At 42.0% G+C, this 25,212-nt stretch overlaps 1 protein-coding gene across 2 annotated transcripts; it reads left to right on the forward strand.

Moving 5' to 3' along the window:
• The first annotated feature begins 20,422 nt into the window (after positions 1-20,422).
• On the forward strand, positions 20,423-21,865 carry LOC122723204 (zinc finger BED domain-containing protein RICESLEEPER 2-like). 2 transcript variants are annotated; one of them, XM_043954710.1, is made up of 3 exons: positions 20,423-21,009; positions 21,103-21,186; positions 21,274-21,865. In XM_043954710.1, exons 1-2 carry the CDS (start codon positions 20,436-20,438, stop codon positions 21,162-21,164), a joined length of 636 nt encoding a protein of 211 aa, XP_043810645.1. In that variant the 5' UTR covers positions 20,423-20,435; the 3' UTR covers positions 21,165-21,186; positions 21,274-21,865. The 2 variants fall into 2 exon arrangements, with proteins under 2 accessions (XP_043810645.1, XP_043810646.1); XM_043954711.1 differs by having other exon boundaries at positions 21,285-21,865.
• The last annotated feature ends 3,347 nt before the right edge of the window (positions 21,866-25,212 follow it).

Below are 25,212 nucleotides of genomic sequence, written 5' to 3' on the forward strand. Positions count from 1 at the left end.
GCTCAAGATGACAACTCTGATCCAAGGGTCAAAAGGCCTATTCAATGAGCCGGCCTGGACCACACGACCTTGAGGTCGGGTCTCCCTAGGGCCCTTACCTTCCCACACCTAGCTCAGTTCTAAGGCCTAGTAGGAAAAGGAACAACTGGCCCATCCCTCCAGCAGATCTGTTATACACGTGTCGGGGGGAATTAAATGGTCGTTTAGCATGGAACAGATGTCTAACATTTTAGTACGTACGTATCCGTATGACAGAGACAGGTAGCCCAATAGTGGCAAAGCCGTTAGACATCACTAGCAGACAAAAAAAAAAAAGAATAAAAGGAGAGGAGCACCCTCCACTCAGATCAAGCTTACTCAACTATTGTAAATCCTATTTTATTTGGATCTCAGATCATCAATTGGCGCCGTCTGTGGGAACGAAGGAGAACTTTTCGTCACCGAAATTCCACTCTTAAAAAACCCACTGAGATCCACAATGGCCAACCATAACGAAAACAATATTACCAATACCCTCAATGACCTGAGCTCTGCCCAAGAGGGGCAACAGTTCTCTGTCTCTAGCCCCGCAACTCCCAATAACCAACCACCAACCCCTTTTAATCCCTCGCCGGGCTCGGCAGGGAATGTACCCGGAGCCACCTTGTCTAACCAAGACTTTCAGGCCATGGCCCTCCAATTACAAAACACCGCCCACTGGCTGGGGCAGATAATGCAGCAAAGGGGCCTCGGCACCCCATCGAATGTGCTGCCTGTGATAGAAGCAATCCAAACCAATGAGCCCCAGCCTACCTTCAATCACCCCCAACAAAATAGCAGAGAAACCGGAGAAAGAGGCAGAAGGGCCAGTGAAGAAGAAGAACCAGAGGCCAGAATCTATGGGAGAAGGGTAAGGGAGCTGATAGAAAATGACGAGGCGGACAGTTACTCTGCCAGGACAACTAGAAGAACAGAGATCGAAGAATGGAAGGAGGAGTATTGCGTGGAGAAGAGACCCAGACAAGAGGAAGAGAATGTAGATCAAAAGCTGCAAAAAATGAGAGAACAGTTCTTGGCCGAGTTGGGAGCGAAAGATCACAATCAAACCCTCTTATCTGCATCCTCGCCCTTCTCGAGATGGGTGCAATAGGAGACCATCCCCAAAAAATTCATGATGCCACCTATGGCCGAGTACGACGGAACGGGAAATCCCAGGGAGCACGTCCTTAACTATAAAACCTTCATGGAGCTGTAGACCTTATCGGATGCCTTGATGTGCAAGGTATTCCCCACGACCCTCACGGGACCAATACGAGTGTGGTTCAACAGCCTAGAAGCTGGAACTATCAGGAGTTTTGGAGATTTGGCTAACGTCTTCATTAGCCGGTTCATAGCCGGAGTGCCAGCTGACAGGAAAACCAGTTACTTAGAAACAGTCAAGCAAAGGAGGAATGAATCATTGAGGGAATATGTAGCCCATTTTAATACGGAGGCCCTGCAGATCCTCGAGCTGGATGAAGGCAGAGCAGTAGAAGCCATGCAAAAGGGGATGACCTCCCCAGAGTTCTTCGGTTCGTTGAGTAGGAAGCCCCCTACCTCACTGGCAGAACTGATGAAGAGGGCAGAGAAGTACATAAGGCAGGATGATGCCTTAATGACGAGCAGATTCGCCAAAAAGGCAGCAGACAGGGGAAAAGCTCCAGAGGAAAGGAGGCCGAAAAGGCACGAGAAGAGGCAAAACAAAAGGCCTGAGACATACAGACAACCCCATGGACCGAAGGGACCAGAGACCATTTCCCCCTCGAGTTCCAGACCAAAGACCATTTCCTCCATGAGTTCCAGAGACCCTTACCCCTCTCAACGCCTCTCGAGCTGAAGTGCTCATAGCAGTCCAAAACAAGGAATTTCTCCAATGGCCGAAGCCCATGAGGGCTGAAGCAAGCCAGAGAGTACCATCGTACACACGGTCATGACACCAACAATTGTTACCAGCTTATCAGCGAAATCGAAATGCTGATAAAAAGGGGACATCTCAGGAATTTTGTGAAAAACCGAAAGGAGAAAGGCCTCAGCAGAATCCTAACACAGAGAGACCTCGGAGGACGGGAGCAGGGCCAGTGAATGATGGCTCCAGTGGAACCATCAATATGATCGTCGGAGGAACTGGAGGTCGGATGAGCAGGAGAGGAAGAAAAAGGGGCCGAGACGGGAAAGGTAGCAATGCTGAAGTCATGCAAGTAGCAGAACATTCCCCAACGGCCATCTCTTTCTCCCCAGAAGACGCCCATGGCATTCAGATGCCTCACGATGAAACCATTGTCATTGAAGCCGTCATTCACAACTACTGGGTCAGGAAGGTCCTGGTCGACAACGGAAGCAAGGTGAACATATTACCGTACAGGGTCTTCCAACAAATGAGAATCCCAGAAGAGCAGTTGGTTCGGGACCAGGCCTCGGTGAAGGGGATCGGAGGAGTCCGAGTACCTGTGGAAGGAAAGGTGAAATTGGCTCTAACCCTCGGAGAAGCACCTTTGGCTCGAACTCACTATGCAGTGTTCCTGATAGTGAAGCTTCCCCTGAACTACAATGCCATACTGGGAAGGCCGGTTCTGTACGATTTTGAGGTGGTGACCAGTATCAGATACCTGGCCATGAAGTTCCCAACCGAAGCAGGAGTGGGAGTAGTCAGAGGGAGCAAGGAAGAGGCGAGAGCAGTATACCTGACCACAGTGTTGGAGCCGAGCTCGGCAGGGGAAAATTTTGACTCGAAAGTCCTGAAAGTCCGAAATGAGAAGAAAGAAGCCAGAACAGAACCAATTGGAGAACTGGAAATCTTCCCCTTATCAGAAGCAGAAGCAGAAAAGGTTTTCAGTCTCAATGTTGGCTTGACTGAAGAGCAGAAAACTGAAGAAATGGCCATGATCCGAGGTCACGCATCAAGCTTCGCCTGGAAGCCATCCAACATGCCTGGGATAGACCCTGAGGTGATGACTCACAAGTTGAACATCCTCCCTGAAGCCAAGCCGATAAAACAGAAGAAGAGAGTGGTGGGGAGAGAGAAGCAATAGGCCACTAGGGAGGAGGTGCGAAAGCTGGAAGAGGCAGGGTTTATTAGGGAAGTAATGTACCCGCAATGGCTAGCGAATCCTGTACTAGTGAAAAAAGCCAATGGCAAGTATAGGATGTGTATAGATTTTACTGACTTGAACCAGGCATGCCCTAAAGATTATTACCCCCTTCCTGATATTAATAAAATGGTCGACTCTACGGCCGGTTTTGGTTACATGTCATCTCTAGATGCAATGTCTAGTTACCACCAAATCCCAATGGACAAATCGGATGAGGAGAAGACCTCGTTCATAACAGAAGATGGGACCTATTGTTACAAGGCCATGCCGTTTGGGCTAAAAAATGCCGGGGCGACATACCAGAGACTAATGAATGAAATTTTCAAAGACTAGATTGGTAGGAATATCGAAGTGTACGTGGACGATATGGTGGTCAAAAGCCCAACTTTTCAGCAACACTTGATAGACCTGAGGGAGGTGTTCGAGGTACTGGAGCAATACAGAATGAGGCTGAATCCAGCAAAATGTGCTTTTTTCATCAGGGGTGGAAAGTTCCTGGGTTACATGGTGAGTGAAAAGGGTATCGAGCCCAATCCTGAGAAGGTAGAGGCCATATTGAAAATGCCTGAGCCGACTTATGTGAGGGACGTCCAAAGACTTACTGGAAGGGTAGTAGCACTTAATCGTTTCATGTCAAGGTCGGCAGAAAGGTGCCTGCCTTTCTTCAAGAAGTTGAGAAAAGTTTCGAATTTCGAATGGACCGAGGACTGTCAAGAAGCTTTCAAAGAGCTCACGTGCTATCTTAGCTCGTCACATGTACTTAGTAGTCCGCTGGAAGGGGAAGAGCTCTTGATCTACTTATCAGCCTCGGAACAAGCTGTCAGTGCCGTACTGGTGAGAGTGGAAGGAGGAGAGCAGAAGCCAGTACTCTATGTCAGCAAAGTGCTCAAAGACGCTGAGATAAGATATCTGAACATCGAAAAAATAGCATATGCTCTATTGCTAGCAGTCAGAAAGTTCAGGGTTTACCTAGAAAGCCACCAAGGAGTAGTGATGACAGATCAACCGTTGAAGACAATTCTCCACAGACCAGAAACCTCAGGTCGGATGCTTGCTTGGTGTATTGAGATTAGTCCCTACTGCTTAGAGTACTGACCTCGCACAACCATAAAATCTCAAGCTCTTGCCGACTTCATAGCGGAGTGCTCCTTCAATGAGAAATAAGCAGAACTTGGTGAGACATCCTCGGGAGCATTGGAAGGAGATAGAGAAAGGCAGTCCCCTTGAGAATTCAGCTGGAAGTTGTATGTGGACGGGGCATCCAGCGCTGGAGGCAGCGGCACGGGAATAATGCTGAAAGGACCTGAAGGGTTCAAAGTTTGCTATGCTCTGCGTTTGGAGTTCAAGGCCTCCAACAATGTAGCAGAATATGAAGCCCTAATAAACGGGATGCAGATCGCAATGGAAGTAAAGACAATTGACCTCGAGATAAATAGCGACTCCCAGTTAGTGATCAGCCAAATAATGGGGGCATATCAAGCAAGAGACCAGACCATGCAGAACTACTTGGTGAGGGTCAAGGCCATAGAGGCCGAGCTCAAAAGCCAAGGGATCAGGGTGAGATACTAAAGGATACCTCGGGAGGAAAACGAAGAGGCAGACCTACTCAGTCGACTGTCTAAGGAAGAGCTCGAGCAGCTCCTAAACGAGGTATACATACAACACATCAGCACTCCTGCCTTTGACAAAGCAGATACTGTAATGGAGATCGAGGAAAAATGAAACTAGATGACCCCGTACCTTGAATATTTGGAGAGGGGAAAGCTCCCTGAAGAGAAAGCTGAGGCAAAGAAAATTGCGGCTCGGGCTGTCAACTACCAAGTGGTGAGAGGAACCCTATACCGAAGAGGGAAGTCCAGCCTATGGCTCCGATGTGTGAGCCCGGAAGAAGCAGTAAGGGTGATGGAAGAAATACATCAAGGAATCTGTGGAGCCCATGAAGGAGCAGAGACATTGGCAAACAAAATATTCAAACAGGGATACTACTGGCCCACTATCAAAAGGGAAGCCGAGGAGTTCGTTCGAAGATGTGATGTATGCCAAAGGTTCGCCAACGCCATCAACATTCCAGCCACACCTCAATCTAGCATATCCAGCCCGTGGCCGTTCTCGCAGCGGGGCATAGACATCCTGGGGCCTTTTTCCAAGACCACAGGGCAGAAGAAGTTTGTAATAGTGGCTGTGGAATACTTTTCAAAATGGCCAGAGACAGAGGCAGTCCCCACAATCACAGCAAGAAAAGTGATAGATTTCATCTGGGCCAACATTATCTGCAGGTTTGGCATACCGAGGGTGCTCATATCATATAATGGCAGGTAATTTGATTGCAATGTTTTTAAGGAAATCACGAGAAATATGGGCATATGGCATAAATTCTCCTTAGTGGCCCACCCCCAAATCAACGGCCAAACAGAAGTCACCAACAGAGCTATTCTCCAGGGACTGAAGAAGCGATTTGATGGGGCAAAGAAAAATTGGGCGGATGAGCTCAACAGTATCCTGTGGGCCTTCAGAACTGCACCCAGAACGCCGACCAAAGAGACACCTTTTGCACTTGTGTTTGGCATTGAAGCTATAGTTCCAATTGAGCTGCAAGTCCCTACACATCGAGTCCAGTTCAATAGCGAGGACACCAACGATGATAAATTGAGAAGTAACCTAGATGCCCTAGAGGAAGTCAGCGAAGAAGCTTAGATTCGTACCACTGCATATCAGCAGAAGGCGGCTCGCTACTAGAACCAAAGAGTCAGGGAAAGGAGCTTGAGGGTAGGAGACCTGGCATTGAGAAACTTGGAAGCCACTGGGAAAAGAGCTGCAGTGGGAAAACTGGCGCCCACCTGGGAGGGCCCCTTCAGAATAATTAAAGTGATTAAACCAGGTGTGTATCAAATTAGGGACATGCAAGGGAACCCTGAGCCCCATGCTTGGAATATCCAGCATTTAAAGAGGTATTTTCCTTAAAGTACTACCAAATGTAAAGCGAACCGCTGTATTTTGAAATGTGCAAATAAAATAAATGTTATTATCAAATTATGTTGTTTGCCATAACTTGTCTCGCCTTCTTTAAAAAGAAAAAGAAAACAGACACGAACAAAGTGCCTGAATCTAGTTCGAGACCTCAGTGAGGTGGGTGACCGGGCTCAAAAATGACCCCGGCACCACAAAATTGGCTGGGATGATGAAGCGACAGTAAGGCCAAAGTGCCTGAATCTCGTTCAAGGCCTCAGTGAGGTGGGTGACCGGGCTAAAAAATGACCCCGGCACCACAAAACTGGCTGGGATGATGAAGCGATAGTAAGTCCAAAGTGCTTGAATCTCGTTCAAGGCCTCAGTGAGGTGGGTGACCGGGCTCAACAATGACCCCGGCACCATGAAACCGGCTGGGATGATGAGGCGACAGTAAGGCCAAAGTGCCTGAATCTCGTTCAAGGTCTCAATGAGGTGGGGATCAGGCTCAAAATGACTCCGGCGCCACAAAACCGACTGAGATAGCGAAGACCGGGCTCCAAATTGACCCCGGCACCCCAGAACCAACGAAAAGCCTGAATCTGAACAAAGCCAGAAGGCCTCGGAAGGGTGACCAGGCGAAAAAGGCTCGAAACTTTAAGTAAATCTGAAAATAGGAAAAGGACAGAGCAGGCCTAAAAAGGCTGAACCCAGAGCTGAGATACACAGACTTGAGCTCAGAAGAACTAAGCGAGAGAAGAGCCAAACTCGAGAAAGCCAAATGGCAAAATAGAAGTTACAAATCCTCTCTAACCCAAGCAGAAGAAATCGAAGGCATGAACAGACGAGCAAAGCCACAGCCCCAACTCCCCTCAACACAGGACTGAAAACAAAACCCAGAAGATAAGCTCGTCATGCTGAGGAGGTACATGATTTAATCTGTTTTGATTACATGTAAATTGTACGCACGGGCTCGCGTTACTGATGAATCAGCAAGATACAAAACAAGAATGCCTCGGCAAAATTAGAAAAACTCACAAGATAGAAGTTTAGCCAATCACTAAAATTCCAGGCCGGATTGATTTAAGGGAGGAAAGATTAGTAATAGGGCTGATCGACCTAGTATAATTTAATCCTTTGAAAGATTACTGAGTGAACATAAGACCTAAAAAGCTTCTATCCTTAAGATAAATCAAGCCAGAAAAAGCTTACTGATAGGAGAAACGAATTAAGCCCTTAACAGATTAGACTTTTAATAGGTTAAGCAGCTCAGTAGAACCAGAAAAGCAAACAAAAGTAAAGACAATTCAAGAATAAATACAAACAAAAGCCAAATCTCATTAAATAAAAGAAAAGAAAAGTAAATTACAACTTTATCTAATCATCTATAACTATAGGGGGAAAGATTGTCCGTAGAGGACTTACATTATTAATTACATTATCATTTACATTATCATTTACACTACTATCCTTGGGGAGCCCAGTACTCTCTTGTTCTGACCCCCCAGCACCCACAAAGGGCACTATCTCCCCTCCCCGGGGTCCAGCATCTTCTCCTTGGGACTCGGCATCCTCTCCTTAAGGCCTGGCATCGCTCTCTTCAGACTCGTCGCTCTCCTTTTCGTCCCCTTCTTCAAGAGGTCCAGTTGCAGTGCGAGAAGCTCTTTTAGGCAGAGGGATGTCATCCTCCCCATAGCACACCTCTTCACCATCAGAGTCCACTTTAGGGGCTCGGAGCTGAGCTAATGGGGTGGAAGGGGCATCCCTGGCTTCTTTCAAGCCCCGATTAAACCCAGAGGCAAACATGCGGAAACCTCTATTCCATATCTCGTGTTTCAGCTCGTCAGAAGCTCTAAAGTCCACAAGTCGTGCCTCGCAGGCCTGCTCGATCTCAGTTTTCAACTCCGAAGAGTCCTTATATTCTTGTAGATACCTCCGACAGGCCTGATCGATTTCTTCTCTCAGCTCGGCAGACCCCTTATATTCCTACAGGCGCTCATCGCACGCCAACTGGACTATCTTCAGCAAGCTTGGCATCCTCGAGCAGGGCTGAACACCTCTTTTTCAAAGCCTCGACTTCTTGGCAGAGATATTGATTTTGAAGCTTGGATGCCTCTGCTGCCAAAGTCAGGTCTTTAAGATTATCAGCACGCTTGCTCAGCTCCTGCTCGAGAATGACTATCTGAGCCAAGGCTTCATCTCTTTGAGCCATAACGGTGTCGTAACGGACCTGAGCCCCATCACAATCCGCTTTCAGTGTCTCGTACTGATGCCAGACCTCATTCCTCTGGCCCACAACCTCGTCCCTTTCCCGCCAAATTTCCTCCAAGGAGGACAGCTGCTCCAAGACTTCGTCACGGTGAACTTCTGCCACAGCTGCCCTCTCATCAGCCCTCCTGAGAGCATCCTGGGTGTAAGACAGTTCCCCCTATAGAGTCTTCAGATGCTCTTGGGCCGCAGCAAGGTGGCCCCGGGCATCACTGGTCGCAGCAAGGTTCTCCTCCTGGCGCGCCTCCTCAATCCGTCGATCCACCATGTCCCGGAGAGACTAATCATGGGCATCCACCTCCATAAAGAGGCCCGTCACCTAATAAAAAGAGAATAGTTGAGGCAGAAGATAAAGGAGATCGAATGAAAGACCAAAAATAAAGAGTACAACTTACCATGAGGAGCATTTTTCTGATTGTGTCCCCGAGCTCCCCTCGAGTCCGGGACCGAAATGCTACTTGCTCTCAAGTAGAGCTGGCCAAAAGACCAGTGAGAGCAAGCAAGCGAGGGTCCGAAGCCTCAGTGACCCCGCCAAACATACGCTTCCGTAGCACCCCTGCAACAACGCTCGCCGGAGACTAGAGAGTAATGTCTTCTGTGTTCAAAATCTCATTGTCTGGGGCAGAGAGCGAGGGCACTACAGGAGTTTTCCCCTTCTCGAGGGAAGGCAGAGCTGAGGCAGGCTGTTTGGAAGCCCGGGACTTCTTGGAGGCAGGAGCTGGAGCAGGAGCATCAGAAGGAGGAGCTCGCTTGCCAGCAGCCCCCTTAGCAGCACCCTCAATGGCGGCGGGGTCTTCTTCCGGAGAGGAACATCATCAGCTGACCCGGACTTAGCTCCTTCCTTAGGGATGCCCTTAGCAACAAGGGCAACCTCGGGGCCAGCTCCTTGGGCACCCTCACCTGCCAGGACGACCTCCATCTCACCCTCTGGAGCAATCCCATCAGCTCGAGAGACCTTGAACCTCTCTTCAGGGGCATCCCCAAAAGACGAAGCAGCATCCGCTCTCACAAGCCTGGGGTCCTCAACTGGCTTGTCAGTAACCTTCGGTGCAACTTCTGTCCTCGCAATAGCGGCCTATTGGGAGCCAGTGGCCTGAGAGGATCGAGAAAGGGAGCTAGACCTGCTGCAGCTGGAAGGCTTGGAGGTCCTAACACCTCGGGAGCTCGGCTTAGAAGCTCGAGAAGAATCTGGAGCTGGGGGAATAGATCTGCCTGCCGACCTGGAAGAAATGACCTGGGCCACATCCTGAGTAGCTTCAGACACGGACCGCCCAGCTCAGAAAGCATCCAGAGCAGCCTTCATACTCTCCCAAGACAGAGTAAAGTTCTTGGGAGGCTTGATTTTGTCCATCGCTACTTGAGAAGCTGCAGAAACCCCAAAACCGAAACAAGTTAGAAAAGCCTCTAGAGAAAAATCAAGAAAGGAGAAGCAAAGCAATTAAACAGAGTGGAATACCCGCGTCCCTGCAGTCCTGAAGACTGGACACAAACATGCATTTTTCGACATCATACTTCTTCTCAACAGAAGTCAGTCGAAGGTACCCGACCTACTCAGAAAGGCTTAGTTGGGGCAGATCGTTGCAGCCTAGAGGGACATCCTCCCAGGAGAGCTCCACCTACCAAGACAACTCAGAGTCCTTTTTCAGCTCTACCACTGCGAGCCCCTCTACCCAGCCTTTTATTGAGTCCTTGTGACCCGAAAAGATGGACAACTCTCCGCGAGGAGCAAAATAGTAAAAGCTCTGACTCGCTTTGACTAATCGAAAAAAGGTGACAAACAGACGCGCTGTAGGTGTGAATCCCCAGCTTAGACAGACAGACTCAAAAGAGCACATGAACATAATAGAATTAGGAGCCAGCATCCTGGGAGTTATCCCGAAATACCGAAAGACCTCAATGAAAAAGGGAGAGAAGGGAAAGGTTAGACCATACTCTCGCTATTTGACGAAAAAGACCAGACTGCGGTCCTTCTGAGGGTCTATCAAACCAGAAGGAGGAGGATCGGGAAGGACGATCCTCTCATTCCGATAGGGAGCCCGGATATGGAAAAGTGGGGTATCTAGATACTCCCGAGAAAAGAAATTCTTTAGGGTGGAAGGAGTATGATAGAGCATAATTTAGTCCATTTTATCTTGATATTATTGATGATTATTTACATGATTTCTGCTTAATTTAGTGCTCTTGACATTATTTTGCAGAAAATTGTGAAAAATGACATTTTGGAGAAAATACCCTTAAAACTGCCTTAAATGGAGCAAAGGAGAGCAAACCTGACAAGTTGGAATCAAGTGAAGCTAAATAAGGAAAGTTCTAAATAAGGAAAGTGGCAAAGAAGGAAAGAACATTCAGCCAAAGCAATTTGAAATTCAAATTTCAAATCTCCAAGTAGCATTTTCCTTATTCAAGAAGCCAAGTCTCAAGTTGCCATAAATAAAGAGCCAAATAAGGAAAGTATTTTGAAATTTAAATCTTCAAGATTCATATTCAAATTTTGAATTTCAAAATCCAGCTTATTAAGGAAGCTAAATTCAAAGATCACATGCTTGCCACCTCATGCCTTGCACATTCAAAATTCAAATTGCAAAGGAGGCTACACCTTCCTTATTAGTGCATGGGCGGCAAGGAGAGTGTGAAGGCAAGTCTTGGGCACCTTGGGCAGCATCTTGAAGACACATGGGCAGCAAGCAAAGACCAAAGGCCCCACTCCTTGCACTTGAATACATGCCCCACGTTTTTCCCTTCTCACATGTGCATGGATGGCACATCTTGGACCAAGGGCATTTTGGGCAGCCACCTGAAGACTTTTGGGCAGCCTCTTGACACCTTGGGCAGCCTCTTCACTAATTAGGAAGCAAGTATCATCTAGGACAACACTTTTCAAGTATAAAAAGACACATAAGGAGCCTCTTCATGCTCTTTCAAGCCCCCCTTGGAGGCACCTACGGGATTCACATCTCTTCTTCTACCTTTCTTCTTTTCTTTTATTTTTGGTTTTTGTTTCAGCCATGAGAGGCTGAAATCTTTTATTCTAGTTGAATATTAGGTGATGCTTTAGTTGTTTTATGGATTGGGAGACTTGATCAAACATTGTTTATCTTTTGTTATTCAATATTCATACAATCTCATGCTTAATTCCATTGTTGCTTTGTTGTTTTGATCAATATGGCCAATTGATTCTTGATTGCAAGGTAATAATATGTTAGTTTGGGTGATTTAAGTCCGTAATTGCTTGGATTATTCAAACATAAGAACACTTGGTGTAAAAACTAAGGAAATTGTATGATCTAGCAACATCTCATGCGTTTGAGTAGTTAGGATTGGATCTCTCTATCTCTTCATGCAATTAACAATTGTTTTGATGCCTAAGGCCCAAGGACATTCCTTGGCAATTTGTTAATTAGTAATTAATTAGAGAACGTTTCCTAATTGGTTTAATTATAAGGAGAGACATGGTGGTGAGAAGTGTCTTCCATCTCCATAACTAATCTATTAAATCAATCAAAAGAAACTAAGTGTCAATGATCAATCCCAACAACTGAGTGGATCCAACTCTTCAACTAGAGCTTTCTTATTATTTATTTCTTTTTTATTTTATTATTCGCTTATTTTAATTGCTTTCAGTAGTTTGTTAATCAAATCAATCTCAAACCCCCCATTTTACTTTTACTGCAATTTATTCCGCTTTCAGTTTATCTCGTTTTCAGTTTTATCTCGTTTCAGTTTGTTTGCTTTCAGTTTATTTTGCTTTCAGTTTATTTTGCTTTCAGTTTTATCTCGTTTCAGTTTGTTTTGCTTTCCATTTATCTCGTTTCAGTTTATTTCTTCTTTTTTTCAGTTTATTTTTGTTTCAGTTTATTTTATTGGTCTTGATAAGGAAAATAGGTAAGTTCTCAATTCCCTGTGGATTCGATCCTTTCACCACTATCTGCAGTTGTAAATTGTTGATAACCAGAGAGGTTATTTTTGATCGGCTTCGACAACCGCGAGTCAAAAATTGGCGCCGTTGCCGAGGAGTTGATTTAACTTATTTGTTTTTCTTTCAGGACCAGATCTGCCACCCAAAGAACACGTCATCGCAGATCTAAACATAAAAAAAAAAAAGAAGAGAAGCCAATTTTGCGCAGGAGCACCTTCTGTAACACATTCGGCCACCGAATTTCATCAACTTTTAGCCGCCGAACCTCATCCTCATTCGGCCGCTGAACATCTCACCAAAGGCACAGTCACCATCGCAGATCTGAATCATGGATGAGGTAAGTACACCTGCCACTTCTTCTCAGATTTCTGAACTGACATCTTTTATGAAAGATTTTGCCATAGGACTAGTTCAACAGGTTCAAGCATTTTAGCCACCAAGGCCATATGGGACCTATGCATATGTAGGACACCCAACTGATCAATGTCCTATACTTTATGGGAATAGTCAGCCTAGACATACATTTGGAGGATTCAATGACCAACCAGTTCATGCATTTGGAGGATAGTATGAACAGCCGAGACATAATCCCTACTTTAACACATACAATCTAGATTGGGGAGACCATCCGAACTTCAGTTATGCATGGGATAACAACTACCAGGATTATCAAGGAAATCAAGCCCAAGAAGAACCTCCAAGTTCCAACCAACACCTTGAAGAGAAGATTAGGACATTGGCGATTTCTGTGCAAACTCTCCAACAGCAGGTGGAACAATTGACCACCTCAATGAGTGCAACCATGATAAGAAGAGAGGACGAGTTTCAAGATGATGAGACAGATGATGAAAGCTCACAAATACAAGAACAAGCTGCTGAAGAGAATCAACCAGAATACTGTTTGTCCAAACAAACTGGTCAAACAGAATGTAATACCCGGCTAGAATCCGGCATCGGGATTTCTACCTTCCGGCGGAATCTCCGTTGGAATCTAGAATTTCTGAAGATGCCAGAGGCTTCTAGAGGGGTAAAATGTGTTTCAAAAATGTTTTCTACTGATTTCATGTTTTTAAATTGAAAATGAATTGAGTTTTGAAAAGAAAAGACCAAGGAGGCGTTTGCCAGGTTCGGCCGCCGAACTTGCATGAGTTTAGGGGGCACGTTAGGCTGCCGAAGGTCTTTGACCAGGCCACCTATATAAGGCCCTCAGATCGGAAATGGGCGAGTTTTCTCCCCATTCTCGAACTCAGGTGAGTTTCTGCCCTCCCTTGGTTGCTTGTGTGTCTTCTCTTCAAAATCCTTCAAGTTTTCATAAGATCTACCCTTGGTTTGAAGTTTTGAAGCTAAAATAGAAGTTTTGGGAGCTTGGAGCTTTTGGAGCTTGGATTCTCCACACCTCCGAGTTAGAGGTCGCACCAACCCTCAATCTTCAAGAGGTAAGTGTAGATCTTTGCTTCCCTAGTGTTTTTATGAAGTTTTATGAAGGTTTTATGTTGTTGATGGGTAGATATGCATGTTTAGGCTTTTGTGGGTTTTATGCCCAATGTATGTTATGTGATGATGTGTTGAGGAGTTTAAGTTAGTTTCTTTGCTCTCTTTGCTTGTGGGAGTGTGTATGCATGCTTGGGAGAGAGTATGTGAGGTTTGGGGATGTTTTGTGAGGTTTGGAAGGCTGATGTGCACGAAGGCTGAGTTCTGGATGAACTCAGGTTCGGCCGCCGAAGGTGGTTTCGGCCGCCGAACGTGCCTATGGATGCATAGGTTTGGCCGCCTAACCTTACCCCCGAAAGTTGAGTTTTGGCTTGAAAGCAGACTTTCGGCCGCCGAAGGTAATGTTCGGCCGCCGAAAGTGCCTGACTTTCGTTTCTGTCCGAGGGTTTCGGCTGCCGAAGGTGCCGCCGAACCTACCCGAGTTTCGTCTCTGGAAGGGACTTTCGGCCGCCGAAGGTGCCGCCGAAAGTGCCCTGTCCAGCCGTTTCTTGGCTGTTTTCCATGCATGTTTAAGTGATGTTTAGAGGGGTTTTAGGGGGTATGCTTATGAGTTGTTAGAATGTGTTTAGTACCTCATGTGTGTCCATCTGTGTAGGATTGGACCTGAGGAGAGGTGTCTAGCTTCAGTGCTAGTTGACCCTGAGTTTGTTGAGCAGTGGCTTCAGGTGAGTAGAACTAAACTTAATGTTTTATTTTAAGAAATTCTAATGCCTAAAGCATGAGCATGCATCATGATTATGTATAGTAGGTTGATTGCACTAGTTCACGAATATGTTGCATTGCATTATTTCATGTTGATGCAGAGGTAGGTTTGGACCAAGGCGACTCCAATAGCCCATATCTGTCATAGAGTCTTGTCTATGTCCTTTGAGAGCCGGACGAGTACCTGTAGGAAAGTCCATGTGAGCTCTCTGTGGACCAGACACCATGTCATGTATGTTATAGGCCTTTGTGAGCTCCTATGGGGGAGCCGGGCACCGACAGAGGGATTTTTGGGGTCATGTCCGATCCTTGAGAGTAAAGATGCTAGCAATTCAAGAGTACTCTCAGAAAACACTCCGTGGGGAATAGTTATCTGCATGAACCCCGAGACGGACCAGAGAAAGTTATGTGATTTACTTGTGTTATGACGCATTTCATGAAAGCATGTAATTAATGAATGGTTTTTTTCCTGTTTCTACTCACTGGGCTTTTTAGCTCACCCCTTTCCCCTAACCCCAGTGTTGCAGGTTTAAGTCAGAGTCCGGAGGCTGCAGGGTAAAGTCAAGGTTCAGATATGCATGTTGTAATAGTTTAGTTGTGTTTTGTTTATGTATAAGAGATGTTGTATGTATATGTAAGGAAGTTGCTAAAGAGATGACATGTTATGTATGCTTAGTATGCTTTTATAGCTTAGTTGTGGACATGATGATGATGATATTTGGACTTTTGTATATTAAGGATATGTATGAATGGATAGGGTATGGTTTATGATGAAAAGAGATAGAGCCAAGTAAGAAAAATATAGATATGTCATGTGTTGTAGCATGAGATGTGTAGAATTGTGCTTTGCCTAGAGTGTTGGTTAATCCCTTTTTGTTATGCATGATCTTAAGAAAATGTTTTAATGTTATGAGTTTTGAATGGCCCGTGAGGGAAGATAGGGTTCCAATCCCTTGACCCAAAGCGGATATGTTTTTACAGTTAGCTTGATGACCCTGTGAGGTTCTATGTTTTCATGCATAGGTCAAGCTGAGGTAAGAAAAAGTTTTAAAAGTTTTATGAAAATGCTGATCGTGTACGGGATTATACCTAGAGTTCAGGATGTTTAGCAGGCTTGCTACGGGTCCCGGCGGCCTTAAGCCGATCTGGATCCTAGCGCCGGTGGCGGTTCGGGCCGTTACAGAGGGGTATCGGTTTCCGGGCTGTTACACAGAACCTGTTGATAGTTTAGATATCATTGATTGTTTGAGAAAAGATGTTTTTTATATGAATCAAGATGATATTCTGAACAATGATCTTCGCAGGGAAAAGAGCCAGAAAGAGCTAGAACTGAAAGAAACTGAAAGAAACTGACTGTTGCTTCCAACAGGTGGACTGCAGCCATGCGCAGAACAAGGGGGAGCCAATCGCACCTCTTCATATCAGCCTCGCGCAGACTGAAACCACCACCTTTCGGTCGCCAAACTCCACCACCTTTCGGCCGCCGAACCTATCACCACAACTTCCATCGCCTGAAACTCCTTTCAGCCTTCCAACGCAAACAGCCCTTGCTCACGAGGAACAAGTGGAAGTCTAATGGCCTAAACCAAAGGCGCATGCAGATCAATGCCTTCCCAAATCTCCGGATAAGGTAGAACTTGTTTTGCCTGAACTTGATGCCAAATTGCAGCCACCTATGGAGAAATATCAATTGAAGTTGGAAGTGCTAAAAAATGCAAACATAAGGGCTAGAGGCACACCTCATCTGAAAGAAGAGAAGCTAATCATGTTGCTTCATGAGTACATGGAAAAAATAGGATGGGCTATGACCAAATCAAAAGGAGTGCTACACTTTTTGCTCAATGCAGTTGGGACGCTTTTCCCTTCCCCAATTACTTGAGCCTTGATCAAGAGAATCACACCATGCACACCACACCCAGGGGAGTACTCAGTTTCTTTTGCATTTTAATATTTCCAATACATTGAGGACAATGCATGATTTAGGTGTGGGGGTGCATATCTCTGAATTTTTACTTTTAAGTTTATTTTTGCTTTAATCTTTAGTTTGCTTGCATTAGGCAAAATTTTTTCATTTTTTGTTATTCTTGCTTTCAATAACACACACATGTAGCCACAGTTTTTCTTTCAGTTTTGATTTGCTCTACTCAAACTAATGAACTATGTTGGATGAGCTTTTCTTTCCATGACCCCATTGATGTGATGACTCTTTAAACTTATGTTGAATCAATTGCAGTGAGTTATATTCATATTTGAGAATTGCCTTTTGAATTGAATCTTTGAGCTTGCCATGGTGAAAAATGTATTGATGATGCTCATTAGAGAGAATAAATTGAAAATTGTGTGAATGAACTTAACATGACTTGTTTTAGTAATTGGTGTTGATTTGCCCAAATCATTGAGAGAAAGAAAATTCAGCAAAGGAAAAGACCTCATGAGCACAAATTCAAAACTGTTCCAATGGTTGAAAGACTATGAATAGAGCTAGTAGCCACTTGGACAGGTGACCAACTGAGTAACTGGGGGTGGGTATCACCAATATGTACCTTCACGTCAAAAGGTTGGTGACTTTTTCAAGCAAGATCTAAGTGCAAAAGACTGAATAAAGTACTTCAAGGTAGGGCTGAGCATAATTCGGTTTTAACCTGAAAAAACCGACCGAACCGAACCGATTTGAAATTTTGGTTCGGTTTTTTATTTATTTCGGTTCGGTTCGGTTTTTAATTTTAGAAATTTCGGTTATTTCGGTTCGGTTCGGTTTTAGATTCAAAAATTTCGATTAAACCGAACCGAACCGAAATCACCTATACTACGTCGTTTTGAAATATACCCTTATAAGCATTTGCCCTAAATCTAAAAGATGTGCCATTGAGAGTAGAGACGCAGATTCCACGCCGCCTCACCCCTCCCGTCACACTCACACCTGTGCCTCTTCTCTGAGCACTGAGCTCCACCACTTCCAGCGGATCCACCGTCCACCGTCCACCGTCCAACCTCCACTCTCCTCCCGACATCGATCGATTAACCATCGCGGCTAACTCGGGTCATCGATCTTCACTTGCAACGCTGAGTCGCCGACTGTCGTCGCTCTCCACTGTAGCTCTCTATTCTCTCTCTCCAGTCTCCACACAATCGTCGGTCGTCGCTCTCCACGCAATCTTCGGCCGTCGCTCTCCAGTCCATCGGCTCTCAACGCTGTCAGCAACTTGGTTGTCCTCAATCCTCTGTCTTCCTCAGTCCTCAGTCTTTCTCAGTTCTCAGTCCTCGCCTCCTCGGTCCTCATCAGCAACTGTAAAAGGTAAGTAAATTTTTTTTACACTATTCAGAAAATTGTTGGTTGTGTAACTTTGTTGTTTGAGGTATCTTGTTAAATGTTGCTCTCCAATCCATCAGAAACTGCCTATGGAAAGTAAATGAACTGCTCATTCACTGATCAATTATCAATAGAGCTTTCTTATTTATTTTTTACAGTACTTGGTTTGGAACTTACTGTTTCTTATCAATAGCCATGCCGATCAGAAAATGATTGTAATGAAATTAGTTTGCTGGTTTTAATGAATAATGCATTATTGTGTCCATTTTTTTTTAGCATTAATCTTAGTTTTGGACATGTTCAAATCAATTGTATAACATGATTATGGTTTATAAATGAAAATGGGCTAATTACATAAGCTGCTTGGATATACAGAAAAGAAGCTAAAAAGTCCAAACATAACTTTGCATAACTTGTCCTTTCATTAAACAAATAGAAAAGAATACAAATGCATACATATTGTCTTTTAAATATTTGCATAGCTGGATATTTCTCAAAAAGTTAACTACTGATGAGAACAAATCTCATATTACATGAAAAGAAGAAACTATAACAGCCCAAGAAACCAATAAAATCCCAAGCCATTTTAATCTATAAAATCACAAAATCCCAATTCTCTAATCCACAAAATCATGAAATTCAATAAAATCTGCCATCATTTAACTAATTTAATCTAAGCTTCAATTGTCATTTTGATGAGTTGCATTACCTCTGGCTGTGCATCTTTGTTGCTACACTGTTTGTTAAAGAGTTTAGACTTCTGAATCTTAGGAAGAAATTTATAATAGTTTATTTGGTTATTTTGGGTATTTAAAGTATTTAGTTTATTTTTTGTATTTGACTTTGTTGTTACAGTAGGTGCTGTTTGTCATTAGATATTTTGGATTATTGAGAGTCAAATCAGATTAAGAACATTATTCTATTATTTGTTGTGGTTCTTCATAAATCTGGTTTTTTTAGCAAACAGTCATATACCATGAACATGAAGGTTCTCTTATTAGTTTGACTCTAATGCTGGCCTTGCAGAAAAATTCGCATGCAAAGCATGTGGCACTAGACTAGTCAGAACATATTTATATATTTATATATACCATGAACATATTTACTAGCATTGATATTCTTTTCTTCAATACACATCTTGTGTGTACATTAGATTTCATTTAGTGTTATAATTGATTGAGATTTATAATTTATTTATTTACAGATGGATCAACAAGAACCATCAAATCCTACGTCACAACCTCCTGTTTCTTCGAGCAATATTGAAGCTGCCGATGCAACTTCCAAAATGAAGAGGAAGAGTATGAAGCCAAGATCAGTTGTGTGGGACCACTTCTCTAAGTTTATTGATGATATGGGAATTCAAAAAGGCAAGTGTAATTACTGTGAAAAGGAGTTTTATTGTGATCCAAAAAAAAATGGCACATCTACACTTAAACATCACATGTCTGCATGCATAAAAAACCCCCATAGTGTGACTACTAGACAATCACAATTGTCTTTACAACCACTTTCTTCTAGTACACAAGAGGGAGGGGGAAATTATCAATTTGGCACACTAAGTAGTTGGCATTTTGATCAAGATGTGGCTAGACATAAGTTAGCTAAAATGATAATTATTGATGAGCTGCCATTTATGCTTGTAGAAGGGGAAGGGTTTAAGGAATGGGTTGAATGCATACAGCCTAAGTTTCGAATTCCATCCCGTTGGACTATTTCAAGGGATTGTTATGACTTATATTTAGAGGAGAGAAAGAAATTGAAGAGTTACTTTCAAAAGTGTAGTCAGAGAATTTGCATTACCACAGACACATGGACTTCATTGCAAAGAATTAATTATATGTGTATCACTGCACACTACATTGATGATAATTGGACACTTCATAAAAAAATTCTTAATTTTTGTCCAATTGGAAGTCATAAGGGTGATGATATTGGCATGGCTATTGAGAGTTGTTTACTTAATTGGGGAATTAAAAGAGTATTTACAGTGACTGTGGATAATGCTAGTTCCAATGATGTGGCTGTTACATATTTAAAAAAGAAAATTAATGGTTGGGGATTTAGGATTTTAAATTGCAAATATCTTCATATGAGATGTATTGCCCACATAATTAATTTAGTTGTGGTTGATGGACTGAAAGAAAATATTGAAGCAGTAAAAAGGGTTAGAGAAGCAGTGAGATATGTGAGACAATCTCCTGCTAGATTGCAAAAATTCAAATCATGTTGTGAGATGGAGGGGATTCAAAGCAAATGTCATTTATCTTTGGATGTTTCCACTAGGTGGAATTCCACCTATTTGATGTTGAGAACTGCGGAAAAATTTGAAAATGCATTTGATAGATTTGCAACTATTGATCCATGCTTTAAGTTTGATCTTGTATCTGGTAAAGAATGTGATGATGTGCCTGATAGTTTGGATTGGGACTATATTAGAAAAATTGTAGATTTCTTGGGTCATTTTTATGATCTTACATTAAAGATTTCAGGTTCTAGATATGTCACTTCCAATATTTTTTTTGATGAGATTAGTTCAGTTGATTGTTTATTACAAGAGTGGAAAATTAGTGATGACCTAACTTTGGCAAATATGGGTGAGAAGATGAAAGAGAAGTTTGATAAATATTGGGGGGATCCTGATAAAATGAACAAACTTATTTATATTGCGGTTGTGATGGATCCTAGATATAAGATGGAATTTATGGGTTTTGCACTTTCTGCTGTGTATGGGAATGGAAAGGGTTTGGATTTAACAGATAAAATTAAATCTGCTGTGTATGAGTTGTTTGATGAATACAAGAGAATGTTTGCTAATGAAAATGCAAACATAAATTCAATTGCAATTGAAAACTTGGATGAGGAAGGATCAAAAAAGAGATCAAGGATGAATTTGGGTAGTCAATTTTTAAAACATAAAATTGAGATTGGAGAAGCTAAAAATAAGTCAGATCTGGATTGCTATCTTAACGAGAGTATTCATGTGGTGGATGAGAAAGATGAATTTGATATATTACTTTGGTGGAAACTTAACTCTAATAGGTTCCCTATCCTTTCTCATATGGCTAGAGATATTTTAGCAATTCCTATCTCTACTGTTGCATCAGAATCGGCTTTTAGCACAGGGGGTAGAGTACTTGACTCTTTTAGGAGTTCTTTAACTCCTAAAGTTGTTGAGGCTTTAATATGTGCACAAGATTGGCTTCGAAAATCTTATTGTCGTAAGTCCATTGAAGAACAAATAGCAGATATGGAAAGACTTGAAGAAGGTATGTAGAATCTTATTTAATTTTTTAAATTATTATTGGCTTAAATGTTTTACACTTGATAAATATTAAATTATTTTTTTATTATTTTTTCAGCATTTGCAAATTGTGAGGTGGGTAGCAGTATTAATGAAAACAGTCAAAATACCGTCAATTGATATAAAATGGGATGATTTAAAGGTAGATAATTTTTTCTTGTTATTATTTATTATTGAATTGATTCTGACAACTTTTTATAGCTATTCTAATATTTTTTATACTTGCAAGTGAAATATCAGTTCAAGTTTGAAGAATATGGTGGTCAGAGACTTGATGGCAAAAATGAAGATATTTTTGTTTAATTTTATGCTCGTTCAATCGTTTGGAATTTGAATCATGTAATTTTAGATTTTTGGATTATGCAATTTTCTTTATATTTATATTGGTGGCATATATATGTCTGTTGGATTGATGTCACTGATGGAGTTGATACTGTTACTATAGTTTACAAGTTGCTAACTGCAATGAGCTTCAGCGTCCTGTCAGCAAATGTTGGACTTGGAAATCTAACACAAGATAGATTCTTTTACTGTTCTGTTGATCACTTCTGAAATATAGGTGTATATTTGTGCTTGATTGTTTAATCTTCCTGCTGTGGAAATAGAGAGCAGCAGTACAAATTTTGTTGCTTACTAGTGTTGTCATTGCATACTTGGTTTCAATTTGCTATTTTATGGTTAGTATTATTTTACTGTTATTGCTCTATTTTGTATTCTTGCGTTCAGATTTTATCTTCCCAATCTGTACATCCGATGACACACTGCTTTTTGAATTGAGTATTGGGGCATTTCAGCTGGGGTTCGCATGAATATATTTGCATTTGTATTTTTTTTTTTGAAAATAAATAGATAGAATTTTAATTTTTATATTGTTTTATGATTATTATTGATTTTTTATTTGTAAAAGTTAAAATTAAAATATTTTAATAGAATTTTAGAATGAATTTAAAAAAAAAATTTGAAAATCGGTTCAACCGATCGAACCGACCGAACCGAACCGAACCAATAGAATTTTAGAATGAATTTAAAAAAAAAATTTTGAAAATCGGTTCAACCGATCGAACCGACCGAACCGAACCGAACCAAATCGGTTCGGTTCGATTCGGTTATTCCTCTTATTCGGTTCGGTTCGGTTTTTGTAAAATTATACAATTCGGTTTTCGGTTTTTTCGGTTCGGTTCGGTTTTGAACCGAACCGACCGAATGCTCAGCCCTACTTCAAGGTAAGGGTAAGTCAATTCGAAAGCTAAAAAGAGTCTTATCTGAACAAATAGTATGTGCATGTATGATCTCTTTCTTGAGTAAAATAAATCATAGCCATGGTAAGTAAAGGGAAACAAGGAAAGAAGGTGAGTAATCTTCATGCATATATTCTTCACTGCAATGATTCAAAATAGGTGTCTAGAGTAAGAGCTTAAGTGGAAATAAGGATCAAGTAGCAAAGAAAGTTTATTTGACTATGTTTATTTGCTTGAGGACAAGCAAAAGGCTAGGTGTAGGGGTATTTAATAGAGCATAATTTAGTCCATTTTATCTTGATATTATTGATGATTATTTACATGATTTCTGATTAATTTAGTGCTCTTGACATTATTTTGCAGAAAATGGTGAAAAATGACATTTTGGAAAAAATACCCTTAAAACTGCCTAAAATGGAGCAAAGGAGAGCAAACATGTCAAGTTGGAATCAAGTGAAGCTAAATAAGGAAAGTTTTAAATAAGGAAAGTGACAAAGAAGGAAAGAACATTCAGTCAAAACAATTTGAAATTCAAATTTCAAATCTCTAAGTAGCCTTTTCCTTATTCAAGAAGCCAAGTCTCAAGTTACCATAAATGAAGAGCCAAATAAGGAAAGTATTTTGAAATTCAAATCTTCAAGATTCATATTCAAATTTTGAATTTCAAAATCCAGCTTATTAAGGAAGCTAAATTCAAAGATCACATGCTTGCCATCTCATGCCTTGCACATTCAAAATTCAAATTGCAAAGGAGGCTCCACCTTCCTTATTAGTGCATGGGCGGCAAGGAGAGTGTGAAGGCAAGTCTTGGGCGCCTTGGGCAGCATCTTGAAGACACTTGGGTAGCAAGCAAAGACCAAAGGCCCCATTCCTTGCACTTGAACACATGCCCCATGTTTTTCCCTTCTCACATGTGCATGGATGGCACATCTTGGACCAAGGGCATTTTGGGCAGCCACTTGAAGACTTTTGGGCAGCCTCTTGACACCTTGGGCAGCCTTTTCACTAATTAGGAAGCAAGTATCATCTAGGGCAATACTTTTCAAGTATAAAAAGACACATAAGGAGTCTTCCCATGCTCTTTCAAGCCCCCCTTGGAGGCACCTACGGGATTCACATCTCTTTTTCTACCTTTCTTCTTTTCTTTTATTTTTGGTTTTTATTTTAGCCATGAGAGGCTGAAATCTTTTATTCTAGTTGAAGATTAGGTGATGCTTTAGTTGTTTTATGGATTGGGAGACTTGATCAAACATTGTTTATCTTTTGTTATTCAATATTCATACAATCTCATGCTTAATTCCATTGTTGCTTTGTTGTTTTGATCAATATGGCCAATTGATTCTTGATTGCAAGGTAATAATATGTTAGTTTGGGTGATTTAAGTCCGTAATTGCTTGGATTATTCAAACATAAGAACACTTGGTGTAAAAACCAAGGAAATTGTATGATCTAGCAACATCTCATGCGTTTGAGTAGTTAGGATTGGATCTCTCTATCTCTTCATGCAATTAACAATTGTTTTGATGCCTAAGGCCCAAGGACGTTCCTTGGCAATTTGTTAATTAGTAATTAATTAGATGACGTTCCCTAATTGGTTTAATCATAAGGAGAGACATGGTGGTGAGAAGCGTCTTCCATCTCCGTAACTAATATATTGAATCAATCAAAAGAAACTAAGTGTCAATGATCAATCCCAATAATTGAAGTGGATCCAACTCTTCAACTAGAACTTTCTTATTATTTATTTCTCTTTTATTTTATTATTCGCTTATTTTTATTGCTTTCAGTAGTTTATTAATCAAATCAATCTCAAACCCCCCATTTTACTTTTACTGCAATTTATTCCGCTTTCAGTTTATCTCGTTTTCAATTTTATCTCGTTTCAATTTGTTTGCTTTCAGTTTATTTTGCTTTTAGTTTTATCTCGTTTCAGTTTGTTTTGCTTTCCGTTTATCTCGTTTCAGTTTATTTCTTCTTTTTTTTCAGTTTATTTTTGTTTCAGTTTATTTTATTGGTCTTGATAAGGAAAATAGGTAAGTTCTCAATTCCCTGTGGATTCGATCCTTTCACCACTATCTGCTGTTGTAAATTGTTGATAACCAGAGAGGTTATTTTTTACTGGTTTCGACAACTGCGAGTCAGAGTAATACTAGACTCTTGATTAATAACATCATGGAGCTTTGGGCTATCCATGGATGAATGAAAAGCGTACCTTGAAAACAGCGGGGCAGGAGAACAGAGATAGCGATACACGCAGAGAGCAGAGAAGAACAAGAGTTTTGGGAAGTTTAAGGAAATTCAAATTTTGAAACAGTAAAGTGAAGAAGAGACGTTTTAAGGAAAACTGTCCTCGGGCCGCGCAGTCATAATGATTCTCGATATTTACCCCCTCATTATTCATGAAATAACTGATGAGAAGGTAAAGGGGCAATTGATGACCGCTGGGCTTCACCACTCCGATATAAGGCCAAGCCCAAGATGACAACTCTGATCCAAAGGTCAAAAGGCTTCTTCATTGAGCCGGCCTGGATCACACGACCTTGAGGTGGGGCCTCCCTGGGGCCCTTGTCTTCCCACACCTAGCTCGGTTCTGAGGCCTAGTAGGAAAAGGGACAACTGGCCCATCCCTTCAGCAGATCTATTACACGCGTGCCAGGAGGTAATTAAATGGCCGTTTAGCATGAAACAGATGTCTGACATTTTAGTACATATGTATCCGTATGACAGAGACAGATGGCCCAATAGTGGCAAGTCCGTTAAACATCATTAGCAAATAAAAAAAAAGAATAAAATGAGAGGAGCACCCTCCACTCAGATAAACTTACTCAACTATTATAAATACTATTTTATTTGGATCTTAAATCATTAGAATTGATAAAATTTTATCTGAAATTTTAAATTTTAAAAAAAAACTCATCTAATCAATTAAA

This window comes from Manihot esculenta, chromosome 3 (genome assembly GCF_001659605.2).
Source record: "Manihot esculenta cultivar AM560-2 chromosome 3, M.esculenta_v8, whole genome shotgun sequence".
Taxonomy (NCBI): domain Eukaryota; kingdom Viridiplantae; phylum Streptophyta; class Magnoliopsida; order Malpighiales; family Euphorbiaceae; genus Manihot; species Manihot esculenta.